We start from the raw sequence: 22,400 nt of genomic DNA on the forward strand, positions 1-22,400 counted from the left end.
GCTGAAAGCATATCACTTACTACCTGTTCTCTTCGCTGACTTTTCATCAAGGATGTCCTTGACACACGCATACAGAAAAGTCTCATAAAATTTTTGTGGCCACTGGGAAAACAGGTATATAGATGATAGTCACTAATATTTTCTTGATTTTCATCAGTAATTATTTTCCAGCAATTTAACCCTGAAGTGATCCTGGGCAAGTCATTTATCTCTCTGGGTCTCTTTCCTTATCTGGAAAAAGAAGGAGTTGGACTAGAACAGAGATGGGGAACCTGCGGAGGCCACATGTGGCCTTCTAGGTCCTTGGGTGCGGCTTTTTGACTGAATCTAAGTTTTACAGAATAAATCCTTTTATTAAGGGGATTTGTTCTGTGAAGTTTGGATTCAGTCAAAAGGAGACACGTGACGGCCTAGAGGGCCACATGTGGCCTTGAGGCTGCAGGTTCCCCACCCTTGCACTAGAGACCTCTGATGTCCCTTCTAGCCCAGATCCTGGATAACCAAACACCTGTATAGTATCAGTTCGGTTGTTTTTCAGTCATGTTCAAGTCTTCAGATCCCATTTGGAGTTTTCTTGGCAAAGATCCTGGAATGGTTTGCCATTTTCTTCTTCAGCTCACTTGAAGGATGAGGAAACGGAGGCAAACAAGTGACCTGCCCATGGTCATACGGCTAATAAGTATGTGAGGCTGGACTTGAACTCAGGAAAATAAGTGTTCCTGATTCCACCTAGCTGTCCAGTGTAATACCAGACCCCTCATCAACTCACTAGAAGTGAAAAATCAAAACCTCATTGTGAGATTTAGAACTCAGAATATTTCTGTCTTCCAAGAAAAACTTCATTAACTAAAAAAAAAAATTTATTGAAACATTCAAATCTATAATGACAGTCATTGAACATCCAGTTTCCAAGACAAACTAATAAGCATTCATAAAATAATAAAAGCAGGTGTCAATTCTTCTCTTTGATTTCCTGGATTGGTAACCGCAAGTGGAGAGGCTGGCGCAGACGTTGCAGAGACTCTTCAGCCTAACAAAGTGAGAGACAGAAAAGGATGTAATAAAAGAATGAGAAATAGCAAGTCTGCCATGTGTATGGCATGTACCTATGTGTTCAAGGAATTCTTGGGCAAACTCAAAATGGCTTCTCCCTTGTATTGGGACAATGGCATGTCATAATGCATACTTTGCTGGATGTGCCCAGTTTATTCTGAATTCTCTACTTGTATAATTGGCACGGGGGTTTTTTCTGCTTTAAAGCCAAGGGACCTACAAATCTGGAGAGCTTTAACGACCTCCATTTGTACCTCTTTTACCATCCTGGGTGGCACCTGGAAAATACTTAAATGTTTGTTTATATGGAATTGGAACACAGAATGAGGCAGACTATTTTCTTTTGTGTTATGTTTTGTTTTTTCTCATGGTTTCTTCTATTCATTTTAATTCTTCTACGCAACATGACTAATGTGAAAATGTGTTTAACAAGAATGTATGTGTGGAACCTGCATAAGATTGCATGCCATCTTGGGGAGGGAGAGGAAGAAAATTTAAAGCTCAAGGAAATGATTATTAAAAACTGAAAACAAATAAATTAATTTTAAAAAAAGTTTGTTTCTTGGACTTGAAAACTGCTATCTAAAGAGAATACTTTTAGGTTTAATATCAGTCCTGAAAGGCCACATGATATAATGTTTCTGAGTCTGGAAGGCCTGGGCTTACACATTCTTACACTCTTAAATTGTAGAACCAGTGATGGTTTACAGTGATAGAGGAAGCTGACTCATTGGGAGTTCCCTACACCAATGAAACCACAACTCTAGTTTAAAAACATAATCACACAGCAGGAAGAGCAATCCCTACTTTTCTAGGACTAGGATACATCTGTTTAAGAAAAAAACACAACTCTTCATTGTTCTTTTCCCTAGAAGGTGTACACATGCCCTGTCTGCCTTAATTTTTTGTTTCAACTTTAAATTTTAAAGAGCCAGTCTGATGAGCTTTGGAGTTATCTGCTAGTCAACACAACAGTGTAACACTTCCTGAACACCCTTTTAAGGGTGACTGTGAATTTAAAGAACTGGTCAGTCCTTCCTGATTTTGAGATAAGATCTGCCTAGCAGAAGAGTGGTAAGGGGCAGTTAGCAGAGAAGATCCTTCTCATATTGCCTGAAAGGACTGATGACCTCAAGTTGTGAGTGACCCTGAGCATATGGGACTTCCCCACTCATGCGTGAAGCGAGTGTGTGCCCACTTCTCCCTCAGACACTGATAGTAAAGAGTGATGCAGGTCTAGGGGTAGACTGGTTTATTGATTATTCCCGAATTTGCTCAGTGAGTACCCGTGATGTTCTATACATTACTACTGCTTTTATTTTATTGTTAAATAGATGGCTGTGTTTAGGATCTAGCGGTTTTCATCACTGTGAGTGGCTGGTTTTGTATAAATGGAGCACACTAGTGAGGGCTCAAGACCTCTAGAAGTGAGGAGGGGGAGTGTGTGTGTGTGTGTGTGTGTGTATGTATATATATGTATGTGTGTGTGTGTGTGTATGTGTGGTAAATGTATCAAATCATTTTATTTTTTAATCTTACAATACATACAACATTGGGAATGCTCCGTTGTTATAATATAAGGGAAGATCTACCTGAAAACTGTAGTATAAACACAAATAATATCAGTGTAACTTTTATTTTATTTTTCGCAGGGAGGCTTTTTTAAAATTGGTTAGTGATTTGAGGTTTCTTCAAATCAAATAACATTCTACTAGAAACTTATTTTCATGCACTGAGAGTACATAATGATGAACTGGATGCCTTGCCCTGTGTCCCTCCAGCTGAAATCCTAAACTACAGGATCTACCCCAACCATGGCTCTGAGACTAATCTAGTCCGTCACTCATGAACAACAACAACAAAAAATTTATGAGCTTTGATGGATCAGCATCAAACTCTCCTTGTTCATAGCATGGGGGGGGGGGGGGGGGGAAGTATATTTTTGCGTAACAGTCACCCGTAGGATGCTGGGAAAGTGTGGATAGAGCCACATGGTGGTAGTCCTAATCTGGGAACTCAGTCCTCTCTGTATAAGGGCAGAATGCAATGAGCGAGAAACGGGTGGCCAACATCTCGTGTGAGAGTGTTACAGTATAAGAGGTCTACACCAATAGAACCCAAATGGAAGGAAACACACTGTAAAGTACAAATATATAAGTACAGCTATATTTATATGTAATATAGTTTATTATATCATATGTTATATATTATTATATAAGATATTATTATATATTCTATTATAAATATATAAATATTAAATACGTCCTATAAATGCGAAGTATTCATATCTCCATGAAGGACTATAAAACATGAGTAAATATAAAATTTTAAGACAAAAACCTGGGAGGAGGATAAACTGGTTTGGAGCCCCATTTCATATTTCAACATGCATCTTTTTAAAATGGGGAAAAAAACAACCCAACTTCATCGGGGAGGAATTTAGGAACTGGAAAGCCAATGACTGGACAACTGAGGCAAGCCATCACAAATACATGAGAATACTTTGAGAATGTAGCTACAGAGACTTGGAACTTTAAAGATACCTCTTCAAGATCTTCTTTTAACTTGTTATACTGTTGCACATCAAAATCCTTCTTCTTCAGTCTTTTGTGGAAGAAATAGAGGAATTGTCGATTCTTAATGAGTGAGTAAGAAGAATCCTAAAGAAAAAAGTCCCCCCCAAAAATTTTAATACATTTCTGACTCCAACATTTGGCTTAATAAATATGACAACCAATGTAAAGAGCAGAATCAATGATTTGTGTTGAACATGGTATTTTAAAGCTAACATGTAAAGCAGCATGGATTACTGGATAGAATACAGAGCTTGGGAGTTGGGGAGATCTGTGTTCAAGTTCTGCTTCTGAAACTTATCAGTTGTGTGACCCAGGGCAGGTCACTTAATCTTCACATGCCTGAGACAACTGCTAGGACACCTTAAGATCTAAGTCACAGCCTGATTATGCTCCTAAAATGGTAGAAGTTCTCTACTTTGGTGAATTCGCAGCGATCTCTTAGATAATATGAGGATGTAACATTTGAGATCATTCCAGATCTACGGCTACTCTGTCTACTGCTTTCCAAGACATACTTGGGAAAAGAAGCTGACTCTATTTCTGAAAAAGATTCTGGCCAAACATCTTCATTATTACCGTGGAATTTTCAAACTAGAAGAGACCTCAGAGGTCCAAGCCTCTCATTTTACAGATGAGGAGACTGAGATCTGAAAGGATTAACTGAATTCTCCAAAATTACTCAGAGCAGAACAGGGCTTTGAACCTCGTTCTTGAGACACCAGGTGCAGTACTCTTGACCTTATACTCCAGCTAACCCTATCCAATTTTGTATGACTACCACTTCTATTATTACCGCCTCTACTACCACCACCGCCACCATCACCGCTACCACTAATACCACCAGCACCACCTACCAGCACCTACAACAACTACTACCGGCCAGGATTTATATAGTTTTGTAACATGCTTTACAAATACCTCATTTGATCCTCACAACCACCCTCAGAGGTAGGTGCTACTATTACTCCCATTTTGCAGATGAGGAAAGTGAGGCATGCAGAAGTTAAGTGACTTGCCCAGGGTCACACTGCTAGTAAATGTCTAAGGTCAGGTTTAAACTCAGGTCTTTCTGACTCCTGGTCCAGTTCTCTATCACTTCCCTACCACACTGCCTGTTAAAGCATGAAGGGACAAAAAATGAATAAGCCTATCACACTACTGAATCAAGCCGTCAGTGACTCAGATAATCTACATGAATAGTCTTTCTTGGCCATAACAAGACTGTCCAATCCAGAGACGTACCTGTCGAGTGAGGAGGAAATAAGCGAAGAAGGTCATGGAGCTACCAAAAGTGATGAAGTAGGTGACGGGTTCCATGATGTCCCAGGAGTACACCCACCACGTGAGCCATGCCAAGATTCCACCCTGAGTGGACATCAAGGCCAGGCCGGTCCACAAGAGTCTGTTGGTTTTGGCCTCTGAGCCAGCTTCAATTTTAGCTTTCAGCTGAGGAAGGGAAAAAAAAAACAAAAAACCACTTGATTAATCTACTTACAACTGCAGTATCTGCCCTTCTCTGGCCCAGATCCATGGTTTTACTGGTGTAGGGCAATGGTTCCCATGTATTTCTTTCATGGTCCAAGCAGTCTACTCTAAGAATTCTTTTTTCTCCCCCAAATTTACATGCTAAGAATTCTTAGTGACACCTTCAGAATAAATACATTCTAAGGCACTCTGAGTGAGGAAATGCCCTCTACTAATGCAGATGAGTGCCTATACTCCAACTTGTCTTAGGAGAACTGACAAGTGAGTTACTTGCCCATTAGCTTATAAGCTCCTTGAGAGGCAGGCACTGTCTTTGACCACGTCTTGTATCCCTAGCACAGGGGTAAGGAACCTAACCACCTTCAGGCCACATGTAGCCTTCTGGGTCCTGAAGTGGTGCTTTTTGACTGAAACCAGATTTGTTGCACTGGCACATAGCAGATGTTTACCACACAGTCAGTATATGGTGAAGTCAGCCAAGATCCAGGCTGTCCTTGATGCTGAGGCTACCTCCTCTATCCAATATACCAGGGGTGTCAAACTCAAATAAAAATAGATCCCTGTGGGAAGCAATAGTGACTGAGATAACCACAAATTAACATCATCTACGTTGTACTGTGTTGTTCTTTATTTTGTTAAACATTTCCCAGTTTCATGTTAATTCCATTCTGGCCAAACTCAGGGCTTCTGAGGGCTAAGTCACGCTGCCTCTGTATCCTCTAAGATCCCAGTCCACCTCACTTAAAAACAAACCTAATATAAAGGAACACCTGCTATCTGACATCCCTTCTAGGATCCTGGGAAAACAGAAATAGGAGAACAGACAAAACATTTCCAAATAAATGGATTCATTAAAGTGATGGTTCTAAAGAGTGATTTTTCCAACTTTCCATCTACCCCTAGTCAATGCATTTGAAATATTCCTCTTACATACAACTGTGAGAACATTTCTCTCACTTAAAGAGTGTGTATTGTATACTGATATGAACAAGGACATGATCAAGGCAGTTAAACTGAGCCCTACCAGGCCTTCTGAAGAGATCACCGGGTCAAACATACTTACCTGTCCTTTTGCTTTTAGGTGATTTTGAACTTTGGCCAAAGCAGGGAGTGAAGAACATTACCAGAAAACTAAATATTCAAGATGGTTAAGTTTACTAAATGAATAATAAGGTCTGTTAGACTTAAAAGCCTTACCACCTCCTCACTCCATGCCTTTGCAGAGGCTGAGGCCCCCCAACTGGAAGGCCATCTCTCCTCACTTCAACCTCTTGGAACTGCTCTTTGTGACTGAGCTCAGAGGCCAACTTCTTTAAGAGGCCTTTCCCAATTCCTCCAGTTGTCACTATCACTCCCTACCCCCTTAATTTTCTATTTATTTCACATACATTCTATATTTATCTGTTACTGTGTTGTATTACCTTACTCGTCTACAAGCTCTTTGAGGTTGAAGCCTGTCTTACTTTCTATTCCCAGTCAGTCAAAAAATATTTAACAAGAACAATTAATGACATTATCAGAGCTATCGTTTATACAGTGCTTACTATGTGCCAGGTGACTTACAAATACCTCATTTGCTCCTAACAATCACCCTGGGAGATAGATGTGGAGAGAAACGAGGGAAACAGGGTTGAGTGATTTGCCCAGGGTCACATAGCTAGCAAGTGGCTGAGATCTGAACTCAGGTCTTACTGACTCCAGGCCTGGAACTCCACAGTGCCACTTGTTATATATTTACTAAGCACCTGCTATATTCCAGGCACTGTTCTAGGTGTTGAGGATACAAAGAAAGGAAAAGACAATGCCCCCTGCTCTCAAGGAGGCAGCTAAGTGGCCCAGTGGATAGACCACCGGGCCTGGAGTTGAGAAGACTCATCTTCCCGCGTTCAAATTTGTCTTCAGACACTTCTAGCTGTGTCACCTTGAGCAAGCCACTTAACCCTGTTTGCCTCAGTTTCCTCATCTGTAAAATAAGATGGGGACGGAAATGACAAACTACTCCAGTATCTCTGCCAAGAAAACCCCAAATGGGGCCTCAAAGAGGTGAACATGACTGACTCTACTGAACAACCACACTCTCAAGGAACTTACAGTCTAAAGGGAGAGACGACATGCAAACAAGTGCATAGGAACAAGCTACAACACAGAATAAGCAGGAGATAACCAACAGAAAGAAGGCAGCAGAGTTAGGAGGGGTTGGGAAAAGCTTCGTGTCAAAGGTTAGCTGGCTCCTGACTTAGCAGGTGCTGAGAAATGCTTATGTATAATTTATTTAAATATAATTTACATATAATTATATATAATGTATATATTTTATCCTGCAATATAGTTTTATGCACATAATTTCATTGTTTTATATATTTATATATGTTATTATGTAATATATTATATTTATACATTTTATTACATAATATATTTATATATTTTGTTATGTAATGCACCTGTATATTTATTTTATATAATTTATGTGATATATATTATATTACATCTTATATAATATAATCAATGCTTATTTATAATCAACACATTTCAACATCTAGACCTGCAAGGGAGATCAGAGGCCATCTAATCCATCCTCTTTACTTTACAGAGGAGGAAACTGAAGCACACAGAGTTTAACGGACTTGTCCAAGGTCACACACCCAGCAAGTATCAGAGGCAGGATCTGAACCCAGATCTTCCTTTGGTCTTGAGAACCAGTATGCTTTCTACTCTTGCACAACTCCCACATCAGGAAAGAGTCAACTGGGAAGGGACTATTTTCTCTAACATTCTGCTTGTATTTGCTTCTTAGAAACCACTGAAATTCTCGGGTTTTGATGCAGTTGCTGGAGTGAGGGAGACCCCGCACTATGGACTGACTAGCCTTGGAAATTATTCCCTTGGCTCCAAGTTCTTGCCCAGATTAGCAAAGCTGGTGCCCATAGCAAGGGAGCCCCTCCCCTGTGAATTCTGATGCTGTTCTGGAACGGTCCCTCTCATTGTCCGGAGAGGATGACCAAAGGTTGCCTGGACCTCTCCCTGAATGGATGACCCATTCATTACCTACCTCCTCCAGGGGCTGGAGCTGCTCCTTCAGCTCCTCAATTTTCTCCAGTAAACTGCGTTCCTTCTTGACCTGATGCTCCTCCACATGCAAAGCAGTAAAGAGTCTCTGTACCAAGGACTTGATGTCGTCCATGTTGGTCATGTGCTCGCTGCTCAGTTTTTCTGAGAAAGACACAACAGTGATCACAACTGAGCGAGGAGCAAATCAGGTCTGACACATATACTGACAGTCCAGGCAGCCAGTGTCCATTCTGACTGATGGCCCCAGCCCCTTGTCAGCTAAACTGTCCCAACTCCTGAACCGGCATTTAGGTTATTTTGCTTTTGTATCATTTCCAAGTATTTTTTTCCTTTCTCCCCTCTTCCCCCATTTTTTAAAACAAATGATTTTTTTCATTTTTTTACTTTAGTTTTTTAATTTACTTTCTTATTTAACTTCTTATTTATTTTTTTTTACTTCTTAGTTTCACCTCTTCACAAAATAATTTATTTTCATTCAAATTTTAAATACCAAGGATACTCACCATTCATATACAGTTCTATTTTTAATTTTTTTTAATTAACAAGCATTTTTAGTTAACGTTTTCTCTTGCCTCACTGGGGAAAAAAGCCTTATAACAAATAAAGCACTTACTTTCTCTCTTCCCCACCGTCCTCCCTCCCCTGACCAAAGGAAAGGAAAACACCTTTGTAACATAAGAGATCAGAGAGACAGGAGGCTCTAGACAGACAGCCAGGCAGACTCATCTTCCTGAATTCAAACCTAACTTCGGATATTTACTAGCTATGGGTCACAGGGCAAGTCACTTAACTCCAAACTAGAACGTCCCTACTCTTTTCTCCAATTAGAAATCAGATTATCTAATGTATCCTGGCTGTTTCCTTTGACTTATTTGATCTGATGTTATTAATTATTTGGCCTTATTTGATTGCTTTTAATGTATAAAAGTCTGGCCCCCCCTGTTGTAGGGATCCAGGTCTAATCTGAGGAGGTCTGGTCCTGGTTTATTGGGTAACTGCCATGCATTGCTTAAGAAATCAACTTGCTCAGAAGATTGAATCTTTGTTTCCTCAATCATTTCATCTTTCACCTGCCACAGTATATAGTATGTTGGCTGGTTTACTGAACTGCATTTTTTCTCTTCTGATATCTTTGTGACAAGAAACATCTCACTGGGTAAAGTGAGGAGAAAGGGAGATGTATTTAGAAATAAAAGCCATATGGAGATATCAAATATCTTTTTTCCCCTGTTGTATTTTGGTCTTTATTTTTAAAAAAACTAGAATAATGAGTACATAGCAATGAAAAGACATTTGGGGGAACTGTATGAATAAAAATATGGGTATGAATAAAAATATGGGTAGGGAATGTTTAATTCACTTTTGGGCACCTATAATATTGTTTAATAAATGCTTGCTCAATTAAATTGAATGTCTTTTTTTTTTTAAGAAGGGAAAAAAACTGCAATGCCTCCTCCAAAAGTACGTCCATATACACATCCACAAAAGAGATGCATCATTTTGATGGCTGTGGTGCGATGAGGAAGCCAAAGGGTTGGGATGCTGTCCCCCTCATTCTAGATAGCAGAGGTGATAGCATCCATGGCCAGCAGAGGTCCCAAACCCACGAGTTAAGTCACTGGCTTGGTTGGCCAACAGGAATTAAATGCATATTTACTATACAAGATACAAACACTTGGAGGCAAAGTATAAAGGTGAGATGTGTTCTCACTGTTCAAGGAGATCACTTCATGTGAGAATCAACAGAAATACACAATAAACATAGAAACAAACAAAATTCCAGAGGAAGGAAAACACAGATCATGCTGGGATTAAAGGGAATACCTTCTTAGAGAAGTGATATCGGAGCTGCAATTTAAAGCAGAGCAAGGAAATCTAACAGAATTCTGACCATCCCCACCCCACTGGGTTACTGTTAGAAATAGTAAGCAAGAGTCAAAGCCCAGGTTTTCAAAGCTAAAGTGAATGAGATAGGTTTTAAAGGATGTAGGGTTGGGGAGAGAAGATCTAATGTTTGGAAAACATTTTATACATAACTGGTTGAAAGTTCTAAAAATATGGATTCTTCCAAGACCTTTTGATCACCTGATGAACCCAAACCACCTGTATCCCAAGCCCCCCAAACTCAAGGCAAAAATAAAGATTCCTGGATACTTATAGCTTCTTACCTTTCCTAGGACAATGAACATCATATGTCATGTCATTTATCATGAGTTTAAAATCATTCGTAAGCAAAATCTCCATTGAGGTTGAAGATGGAATTCTGCTCCCATCTGTGGAAGAGAAAGATTTAAAAACCAGTTCCTTGAATGAAAACAAAATCAATTTTCCAGCTCGCAGATTTATTTTTACGAGTTCTCCATAATGGGTACACAGAGAATAAAATAAATTGATCTGACACTCTTAATTACTTTTTGTAATCGATACTGAGAATGTTGTTTTCACTTCTCATCCAACAACGCTGACCTTGTCTAAAGTGGACTTTACATTCTCAGCCAAGATTTGTGCCTAAGAGTGACAGACGAGGAAAACCAACCCAAAATAGAGAGGCTGACTAAGCATGAGAGATAGGAAAGGTTCTATTAGACAGGGAACTTGCATATCTCCTTACACAGGAAGCAGTGTGGTATGGTGGAAAGGGTGATGAACTTGGAGGCAAGAAAGACTTGAATTCAAATCTCACCTGACCTTGGCCAAGTCACTTTAAACCTTTCTGCACTTTGGTTTCCTCATCAATAAAATGAAGGGGGTAGACCTGATGGCCCTTAAGGTAGCTTTTGTCTTTAAACCCAAGATCACAGACAAGATCAGAGTGTGATGGAACCTAAGACATCTGCGACTCCAATCTCTTTCTTTTAAGAGGTAAAACAAACCCATCATGGTGGAGGAACCCAGCATACGCTAGGTGATTTTAAAAAAAAATGGCAGTTTTATTAAACAATGAAAAAAGAGATCCTCTGAAGTTTCTCCACCCTCTTACTCAACTGTAAGAATCTAACCTGCTAAATAAAGTAATACTCAGAGAAAGATTAGCAAATATAAGCTCATCACCCTCTTGATTAAATGAAAATAGAGAGTCAAGAAAGTTATTTCAAAGACACTCATAATGATGTATGTAATGGTGGAAGGCAGCTACTTTTAAGTTAAAACATTCCAGTCATCCGTCCCTTTACTGCATGTGTTTTACTCTTTCAAGGAGGCAGTAAGTCAAGTCTACACCTGCCTCCTTTTGGACTGTCTGGTTTCTTGTTTGTCTGCTTTGGGTGAGATTAAAATATTCGTCAACTGCCAACTTACTTAACCGTCAACCCACACAATGGGTAAAAAAAAAAAAGTGCAGTAGACTCAAAACACCAATTTCAAGCACAAATGAAAGACACAGGCAGACGCCCTGCCCATGTGGCCTTAAAAAAACCCACACCTGTGATGCCCTAATCTTTTCATCTGACTATGCAAGAGACATTTAAAAACATTTCCATTGAAATGAGTTCCAACAACCCTTTCAAAATGATCTCACTACAAGAAAGGAATAATCTGAATATGATTTATGGAGTGTATTACTACATCACCCTATCCGCTAAAGTACTGTGTGAGCAGCAAAATTCTAAGAAAGCTCTTTTATGGGGCCAAAAATACGTTTTTAAAAATTACTTTTCCTCTTCAGGAGAATGCAGGTAATAAGGCTCTATCACCAAGGAGTTTGCTCTTAGTCCAAATCTATATCAAATTGAAGTGTAACCTGAAAATGTCTAATATTTTCATTGTATCGATGGATTTTGCTGAATTTTTTTCCTTTTTTTTCCATTTAAAAAGTCGTTTGCAAGGATGGCTTTTTAGGAAGAAGAAGGACAGTGATACAGGGTAAAAATCTAGGCAAATTTAGAGATGATGGGATTTGAATGCAGACCTTCCAGACAAGATAGGTCATTCTTCTTCCATTATACATATAAAAATGACTCATTTCACAAGAGTTAACTACCAGCCCTGCCCTTCTGATATATGTATATGTATACATATATATGTGCATGTATGTGTGTATTATATGTATATGTATGTATACACACACATATACACACTCTTTTTGGTCAAAAATAGATTGTATTATAGTTAAAATATATAAAAAAGATTAGCAACCAAGTCTGCATTCTGATTCTGTGCCAAAGACTTTATTTAATCAGTGAAACCTTATTTTATTTCTTAATGATTCAAATATTACTGCTTGGTTCATAAACTGCTGGACAGCACTACTGCCGTACATCATCACCAAATTTTTCATTGAAATAAAATGCAGGCTAAATGTTATTTACTAAATGAAACTTGCATCTTGGTCCTTTCAGGCAGGTTTAGGGAAATGGCTCCGGAGTTTAAGGACTTCATTTCAAATCTTGCCCTTCATGCTGCCCTGTTCTCAGGGAACTCACATTCTAAAGGTGCTTACGTGACCTTAGGCCAGTCACTTAATCTCCACAGTGTTGAGGTTTAAAGTTGGGAGAGCTCCGTTCAGGTGTGAAAGAATTCACTTAGACCTTCTCTTTTAGCCAATGGGAGCCTTTTATTTTACGTGAAAAAGCATCACAGGCCTCCTTAGTAAAAAAGCTGAGACCCCTATATTTGGGGTTATATAGAGCTTTCAGAATGGTGATGTAGTTTTAGAGGTTTTTATGGAGGTTAAAGATTAAAGACAGGACAGGATGACACCGGATGAGGGAGATAAAGGGAATTCCTTATGGTTTAAGGATTTAAGGACAGGGCAGGAGGATACAGTTTAAAAATTAAAGGAGAACACAGGATAAGGAGACAAAGCAATTGTTTTTGGTACAGGTTCAAGATAAGAGGAAAGGACTTCAGGTTACAGAATAAACTAGGGTCTTCACAAAGTACTAGAAAAGCAACTCTTAACCCTTAGGGTGCCATTTGTATCCACATCCATAGGCCTTAGGTTCTTCATTTCTAAAACAAGGAAACTGAACTAGATAGCTCTGTGGTCCTTTCCACCTTCAGACCTAAGATCCTAGATGTCTACACCAGCTGGTTTTTGTTATGATCCCTGTATAGAGAAATTACTTTGCTTAGAAAAAAGAAAATATTCAAGGCATGATGATGGTGATAATGCAAAAAGGTTTGGAATGAGCCCCCCTCCCTCTTTTTTTTTTTTTTTTCCTCTGTGGAAAAGCCAAGAACCAAAGTAAAGCTTGGGAGGTGAAGATATGGGAGTAAGGCACACCTGGAGGTTAATTAATACCTGTGGTGAAGACAGCTGTAGTTTTAATACCTCGGTCCTCATTCTGGATGTCCTGGAGAAATGAACCAACCGTGGTTAACATGGGTTTGACTGTGAAACGACAGCGCTCCTGTCTTGATGGCAAAGTGAGAGTTATCAAAGGAAGACCGTATCTGTAATTAATGACTACCTCTGTTAAAGAAAGAGAAAAGGAAGCCAAATTATAATGTGCAAAAGGAGAAGATATTTTCGAAGCTACTTCTTCCTTTTTGGAGAAAAGGAACAGATACCAAAATTAAGAGAACACTATAACTTATTTCTGTCCTCATTTTAGAATTTAAGGTTTGCTCTTGGGATTTTAAGCCTCTTGAAGGCAGATAGATAAGGTTTCTGCCTTTTCTTTTCATTCGGCAGTACATTATCCAGTGCCTGGTATGTAGTAAGTGCTGAATAAACACCTGGTGCCTGACCAAAAGATATGTGTCTACTTTGTACTCCATTAAAGCTCAAGTTTATACTATGCTAGCTTACCATATTTCACTGCATAATCTGATTTTATACAAAAAAGTAGGGTGTGACCATTATGTAAAGCTTTTTAAAAATTTGTACCAGTATTATTTTAAAAATCACTTATTACTAAACTATCTTTGGTACAAGATTAGGATGCATGGAATATTCATGAATGTACATTAAAACTGAATACTGACAATCCAAACCTGGCAGCTGGCAATGCACAAGAGATAAATGCATACCCATATGCCACTGGTTAATGCCTTGCTGCTCAGTTTACCTTTGAAGCAGTGTGGGAAAGAGAATTATACCATGTGACCATTATGCAATGAAAGGTTATAAACCAATTTTGGGACTGAAACACAACAACACACACAAACGCGCATATCTGTGTGTGCAAGTAAATTAAAAATCCTGTGTGTATGCATGTATGTATGTGTAAGAAAATTAAAAACCCTGGAGTAAATGGGGAGCCATACTGAAAACTTTAAATCCATAGCTGGGACTTTATTTGGGAAGTATATAATCAATGAATTAAAGATGGTAACAGACTTACCATCAGATGGCACCGGTACACTGTAAAGGCGTGATTGATGGTGTTTCCTATTTCTAGTTAGCCTTACACACAGTATCTGGAAGAAAACAGAGAAACGTTGAGCCAGGTACTTTTCTACCATGAATCTCCAGAATTCTGGAAAAGCACAGACACCAACCAATCAATGAGCCAATCAATTAAACACCTGCATGTGCCAAGGCGCTGTTCCAGGTGCTGGAGATGTAAAGACAGTCCCTGCCTTCAGAAAGCAGATGTTCTATTGGGGAATGGGGGTGAAGGTGGATTTTTTCAAAGATGGTGGAGTAAATTACTCAATACCATAGCAGTTTCCAAAGAAGAGTTCTAGGCAGTGCTCTGTTCATGTGATACCCTTCTTGAGAAATGTTTAATGACTCATCTTCCTCTTCAACATCATCCTCACAGCTAACATTAACACAGGACTTACAATGCATTAAGTGCTTTACAAATATCTCATTGGATGCTTACAATAACCCTGGTAGGAAGTGCTACCATTACTCCCATTTTACAGATGAGGAAATTGAAGGCAAACAGAAGTTAAGTAACTTATTGACTCTATAGGCCATGGCTCTACAGACAGCGACATGGTGCAGTGGATGGACTGCTGAGCCTGCAGTCAGGAAGACTTGAATTCAAATTCAGTCTCAGAAACTTACTAGCTGTGTGACCCTGGAAGAGTCAACTCCTGTTAGCTTCAGTTTCCTCATCTCTAAAATGAGAATACTAATACCATTTTCCTCTCAGGGTTGTTGTCAAGATCAAATAAAAACTGTAGTGTGCTTAGTCCAGTGCAATGCATATAAGCATTCTATAAATGTTAGCTATCGCCATCATCATTATTAACCTCTGGGTCGTTACAAAGAGCAAATGAAATAAAATTCGCAAAGCACACACAGTGGGTGTTTAATAAATACTTGCTGCTTTTCTTCCTCCCCATACATTGTCCATACTAGATGAAGAAATGAAGGATCTCTCAGTGGAGGGAACTCTTTGTTTGAGAATTGTCCCCACCATGGCAGATTGCAGCCATTCCGTGACTTTGAAAAATCACAGATTTAGAATGGAAGGGGTCTCGGAGGCCATATAATCCAAACCCCTCATTTCAAAGATGAGGAAACTGAGGCCTAGGAAACAGACAAATTTTAGGCAATTGCCCAAGGTACATTCAATTCAATGAATTGCCTAGGATCAGAGAGTTTGCTGAGTGTGAAAGGTGGAATCTGGATGGGGTCTATCCACTGTGACAGGCTGCTGTCTCTATATATGGAGGGATTAAAGTCTCTTTATAAATAGAGGCTGAACAAAGAAATGTATGGATGAGAAGGCTTCACCAACAAATAAATCTTTTTCTCATATGGTATGGACAAGTAGCTGGTTTCCCCAAATGTCTCAACCACTTACTCATAAGTAATACTACAAACATCTATTACTTCTCTCATTTTTCACGAGGAAGATGGGTACCTTCAAGGCAACAGGGTAGACTGGAGACAGTACTAGATCTGAGTCAGGAAACCTGGATTTCAAATTCTTTCTTGGACACCAGCTGTAACCCTGGGTAAGTCAGGTTTGTCTCAGTTTCCTCACCTGAAAAATAAGGGGATTGGACAAAAGGTCTCTAAGGTCCCTTCCAACTCTAAATCTATGATTCCAACTCTTTGGGGACTCAGTTTCTTCATTTGCAAAATGATGGCTGCGATCAGATTTAGAGCTGGAAAGCTACAGTAACTTCTTTAAAAATGAGACTGTCATTCCCTGCTGGACAAATGTCAGATGTTAATAACTGGGGCAGAGGTTTTCCAAGTGTCAACAACAATCTTCGGAGATCCTCTGAGGAATGCTCATGCAATCACAGGAAATGAAAGAAGGAAATGGGCTGTCCTGACAATACAGCCGAATTGATTCTTCAGCCCAGTCCCAGAGCTTTGTTCTTTAAATGCAACTAAAAATAGCCCTACTATGGTCCTTCCTACTTCCCAAGCAGCGACACCTTCAAGTGCTCTACTCATACTAAACAAAGACAGAGGCCAACGGTCAAATCAACAGTAGTATTTGCCCCAATGAATAATGAATGGATAATGAATCCAATCTACAATGGCAAAACTTCTCCCCATTGGTAAAGGCAGATAGGTGGTACAGTGGATAAGACAATGGGCCTGGGATCAGGAAGACCTGAGTTCAAATCTGGGCTCAGACCTGTATAACCCTAGGCAAGTTACCTCACCCTGTTTGCCTCAGTTTCCTCATCTGTAAAATGAACTGGAGAAGGAATGGCAAACCACTCCAGTATCTTTGCCAAGAAAACCCCAAATGGCATCATGATGAATCAGACATGACTGAAACAAATGAACAACAGCCACTCTGTTACTATATGAATGTTACATTTGTGGAATGGGAGAGGGAAAAAGGCAGGCCTGGGGTTAATGTATCTATTCAAAACAGGACTTTGACAGAGTGAAATGTGGAATTCTAATTTGGACAGACCTGGCACTGAACAGACAAGATGCAAATTTCCACATAATTTATAATGATTGGAAGGGGCCAGGGAGGAATGGTGGAAATAAAGGGAATTTGGAAGTGGTTTGGGATAAGTAAAATCTGTACAGTGTGGAGCCTGGTGGATTGACAGATGTGCGAAGGATACGTTGTTGAATGCTAAAGACAGGTTTACTCTAAACAATACTAAAGAAAAATGAGCAAAGCAGTGTTGAAACTCAGGTGTTCGGTAGTTAAAGTAGAGGCTCTAATGTGTCCTGGGCTCCTTTGGCAGTCTGGTGAAACCTATGGACCCCTTCTCAGAATCACGCTTTTCTTTCTTTTTTTTTTTCAAATTTATAATTAAAAGTAATGCTAAATTAGAAGGTAGTGAAAACAAAGATATAATTTGTTCCAATCCAAATTCAGAGACCCCCGAAAATCCATCCCTGTAGCCCTTGGGGGGGGGGGGTGTCTATGGACCCTAGGCTAAGAACCCTTGAGTTACACTCACGTTTTCCTGCATAAATTCCTTAAGGGAAAGAACCATTAGTTCATCTCTGTATTCTTCATAAGGCCTGAGTACTTAAATATTTATTTGTTGTTGAGTGAGTGAACATTACCCAGATTCAGTAATCAAGAAATCCCTGGCACGTTACAGTATTTGTGCCCAGGGTTCCCAGAGCTCAATCATCATCCTTCTATGGTCTAAGTCATCCCAACCCCTTCTCAATCCTTCTGCAGAAAGAATTTTAGTCATTTCAATGCTTTCATTTAGGCCTTCTCCAAAAAGGTTTTTAAAAGTCTTTTTAAAAGAATACATGAGGTAGGTGTTTCTTTTATCCACCAATTGTCATGTATTATAATAATAATGATGATGCATAAGAATGTCTGCTTATATTAAGAGCTTGAGTACTAAAAAGTTTCATTTGTTATTTTTAAATAAAAACATAAAAAATACAGGTAAAACGAGATTAAAATGGAGCGGCAGACTCTAAGTTATAGTTTTATTTCCACACCAACAAAGAGAACGAGACAGTATATGTTTATGAATGTATGTACAGAAGGATGTATGGGGGGGAGGGGAGACACACAAGGTAGGTATGGATACATGAGTCCCAATTTTCATTATTCAAAATGTAGAGTCTCATTCTGAATAACTGTTCTCTAAACCTATTCTAATCTTTTCCTAAGCTGTGGCGTAATTCTATTCAGCACTAGGGAATTCAGCACATGATGCCTGTTGCTGAGTTGGTAGTAACCAATGCATCGAGGTGGGGGAGAAAGAACTAACTACCAGTATTGCTGATGAATTCTGATGCAACACTTTTAAAGGCAATTTTAGCAAAATGATTACAATTTTTTTTACAATTTTTTTTTTTTAATTATTCAGTATGACCAAGTTGGATTTACCCTAGGGATATAAGGTTGGTTCGACATTTGGAAAACAATGGGCATGATTACTTGTATAAACAATAAAAATAACTATACATATGATTATATCAATAGTCTCAAATTAAGGCATTTGTTTCTTTTAAAAAGAACTAGTAAAAATATTTTAGTACACATAGGTCCTTTTCCTTTTCATTTGATTAAAAGTAATATCTAAAACTAAGAGCTATAATTATTTGAAATACAGAAGTACTGGAAGCTCTCCCAGTAAGTTCAAGGATAAATCAAGGATATCTCCTTTCCCTATCATTACTTGATAGTATACTAGAAATGACAGCAGGATCACTGAAACAAGAGAAAGAAACTAAAGACATTTTTTCAAAGGGAAAAAATTATGTTTATTTGCACACAATTTGATGCTTTACTTAGAGAAACCCAGAGAATCAGCAAACGAAACAGCTGCAGCAAAGTGGCAAAACATAATTTAAAAAAAAATCAGGATTTCTGTTCAGTGGTAACAAAAAATTAGAAAGAAACAAAAAAGAAAGCTGGTTCATTCAAAATATTTGCAAAATGGAGAAAATACCCGTAAGTCAATATATGAAAATAAACTAAGAGTTATATCACACAATTACAAAGTGCTCTTTACAGAAATAAAGGAGAATTCAAATAATTGGAGAGATACTCAATGTTCACGGATAGAATATGCCTATATGATAAAAATGATGATACTTGTTAGAGTGATACTATACCAATCAAATTATCAAGGGGCTATTTTTATAACAAAATATATTCGTACAAGCAGAAGACCAAGAATTTCAAGGGAGGTTTGGCATTACTAGATCTTAAATTATATTATAAAACAATATTATATTATAAAACAATAACCACTGAAATTATTTGGGGTTTTCTTGGCAAAGATATTGGAGTAGTTTGCCATTTCCTTCTCCAGCTCATTTTTGAGATGAAGAAACTGAGGAAAATAGGGTTAAGTGACTTGCCCAGGGTCATATAGGTCTAAGAGGACAGATTTGAATTTGAAAGAAGAGTTTTTCTGACTCCAGGCCCTGCACTCTATCCACTTCACCACTGAGCTGCCCCATATTTGCTATTTGTTTAGAAAAAAGGAGATTAGAAAAAAAGACTAAGGAGAAAATGATGCAGAAGCAATCCGGTGTCCAATAAATCCAATAAATCCACAAACTAATAACAAACCTCATTTGTCAAAAATGATTGGATGAACTTGAAAGCAGTTTGTCAGAACATTTTTCTAGACCAAGTAACTTGTTTCTACAAAGCACAATAAAGTAAATAGATGTAAATATAAAATGAATATTCAATTTAAATACAAAAAGTCGCCTCGGAAAAATTAGATCTTTTACAAGTATGATTAAGGCAAAATTCATAACAAGATAAGGGATAGAGATCGCAAAAGACAAATTCTATTTTGTATTATATTTGAAGCAAAACTAAAAAATTGATAAAAATGTTTGCATCAACCAATTCTGACATCCCAAATCTAAAGGGGTTTAACACAAATAAACATGTCAAAGAACTACTTCCTAATACTAAGTGATCACCATGACATCATGGAGAATTAAAGCTATGTGAATCCTTAACTAAGACAGAATAATGGTGCCCAAAGTCCACTGGACCCAACGTCTGCCGTTTCAGCTTGGCCAATGAATGGATAATTAGAAGTGGTTACACCTGACAGAACCTTGTACTTAAGTTCAGGACAAGAAAGAAGGGACTGCCAAGCAAGATAAGCTATACCATGTTGGGGTCCAGCCCCAGAATGGCCCAAGGTGGGATAGAACAGTAGACCTACTGGATCATCACCTTTCCCTCACCTCACATATCCAATTAGTTGCCAAGTCTTGTCAGTTTTACTTTCACAATCTCTCTCTCTCTCTCTCCCCCTCTCTCATTCTTCCCTTTAATCTCCACTAAAAAGGCCACCAACCTAGTTCAGGCTTATCACCTAGACTATTCTTTTTTTCCATATATATAGAGAGAGAGATAGATAGATAGATAGATAGATAGATAGATAGATAGATAGATAGATAGATAGTTATAGATACAATTTATTTATTTTAAACATTCTTTACCTTTTGGATTTTGAATTCCAAAATTTCTCCCTCCCTTCCCCCCTTCCCTAACTCACTGAAAAGGCAAGTAATATACCTATTCTACATGTGAGATCATGCAAAGCATATTTCCATATTAGCCAACTTTTTCTTAAAAGAAAGTAAGAAAAATAAAGTAAGAAAATTATACTTCAATTTTCACTCAGAGTTCATTAGTTCTCTCTCCAGAGGATAACGTTTTTCATAATGAATCTTTTGGAACTTTCTTGGGTCACTGTATTGAAAGAGTAGCCAAGTGTTTCATAGTTGATCATCATTACAACATTGTTGTTACTGGGCACGGTGATGTTCTGGTTTTTCTCACTTCATTTTGCCTCACTTAAAAGAAGTTTTGTCGTATTTTTCTAAAACCACTCCCCTTGTCTTTTTTTTTTTAGTAGCACACTAGTAATCTATCATAATCGTATGCCACAACTTATTTAGGGGCATCCCCTCAATTTCCAATTCTTTGCCACCACAAAAAGAACTACTAAAATATTTTAGTACATATAGGTTCTTTTCCTTTTCCTTTGATCTCTTTAGCAAATAGACCTTGCAACAACCTTCTAAAGGATCTCCCCACCTCAAATCCCCTCTCCAATATGTCTTCCTTAAACCTGCCAACATGATAACGTGACCACATCGCTCCCCTTCTCACTAATCTCCAGAGACTATATTAGCATAAACTATGCTCCCACACCCAGAATGCATTCCTTCTTCCACCTCTTAGAATTCCCAGGTTCCCTCAAGGTTTGGCTCCAACAACACCTTCAACATGAAACTTTTTTTGATAGCCACCACTGTTAGTGGCTGCCCCTGCCCCAAATTACCTTGTACTCATTTTATTAGCTGTCCTTTATGTTCTCAGAGGACCAAAATGACATACTATACCAGGGTCAAGGTACTGTGTGTCCAACATGGTTGATCAGACCATACAAGCTTGGAAGGCTCTACCACAAGATGGGCCCAAACAGACCATATGAACCTTTGGAGTAGAGATATCTCTAACCATAAAAATGGCACATCTCACATTTCTTTTGAGCTACTGCAATTGTGCTTTGCTCACAGAGCACATATGTATATGCCTCTCCAGATAGAAATCAGCCCCTTGAGGACAGGAACAGAATGTGTTTCTTTATAATTCCCAGTTCTCAGATTGATTGGTTGATACAAGGAAAGACTTACACAGACTAGAAAATCACATTCTCTTCAATCTCCAAATTCCTGGATTTTCTGATTCTGGATTAGAATGCTCATCTGTGCTCATCAGAATCTAGGTGCTATTTATCAAAGCGGATATAAATATTCCTCTTCAATAATTTAGTATTTCACCCAAACTTTTGCTTATATCACACCCAACATCCACAATACCTCTCCATGGGTTACACAGGGCCTGTGCTTGCTGGTATTCATGTGGAGCTGAATTACCACTTTTCTTAGCCCTTTCAGGGAAAGAATTGAGAGCTGATTTTAATGATGATTAACCAGACTGAGAAACTCAGGGCTGTTAATTAGATGGCAGCCTATTATCTGCTAGATAATGCAATTTATACTGCCTGGTCCCTGAAAGATGAACCTCTAGGCAACACAGGAAAACAATCATACCCATCAAAGAGGACAATTACATAGCTGTTTGATTGAGAAAAGTTTGCTGGGATGTGTGGCACGCTAATTAAAATCCAGAGGAAAAGAAGGCGATGCTGTGGGGCATCTGATGAGTGTCAGAAAAATGGAGGTGTTTCCAAAGCAATATGTTTGAGTCGCTCATTCTAGAGGAAGGAGACCTGATGTCAGGGTTGGGGATGGGTAAAACGGTACCCAGTTGGGACTGAGCTTAAAAGGCAGTCACCCAACTAGTGATGGATGGTTAGGTATGTGATGAAAGACATTGTCTGGGAGGAAAACATCCAAAAGGACAG

General features: G+C 38.7%; 1 protein-coding gene across 2 annotated transcripts in view; it reads right to left on the reverse strand.

Annotated features, from left to right (window-relative positions):
* Positions 1-842: 842 nt before the first annotated feature.
* The window catches only part of MCUB (mitochondrial calcium uniporter dominant negative subunit beta), an 80,441-nt gene continuing 58,883 nt past the window's right edge, over positions 843-22,400 (reverse strand). For both annotated transcript variants that reach the window (XM_072623932.1, XM_072623934.1), the window contains 7 exons: positions 14,471-14,546; positions 13,426-13,596; positions 10,352-10,456; positions 8,164-8,324; positions 4,872-5,075; positions 3,597-3,713; positions 843-1,030 (listed from right to left, as the gene is read on the reverse strand). In XM_072623932.1, the coding sequence (XP_072480033.1) occupies positions 953-1,030; positions 3,597-3,713; positions 4,872-5,075; positions 8,164-8,324; positions 10,352-10,456; positions 13,426-13,596; positions 14,471-14,546 (912 nt within the window). In that variant the 3' untranslated portion in view covers positions 843-952. The remainder of the gene's footprint in view (positions 1,031-3,596; positions 3,714-4,871; positions 5,076-8,163; positions 8,325-10,351; positions 10,457-13,425; positions 13,597-14,470; positions 14,547-22,400) is intronic.

This window comes from Notamacropus eugenii, chromosome 7, assembly GCF_028372415.1.
Source record: "Notamacropus eugenii isolate mMacEug1 chromosome 7, mMacEug1.pri_v2, whole genome shotgun sequence".
Classification (NCBI taxonomy): domain Eukaryota; kingdom Metazoa; phylum Chordata; class Mammalia; order Diprotodontia; family Macropodidae; genus Notamacropus; species Notamacropus eugenii.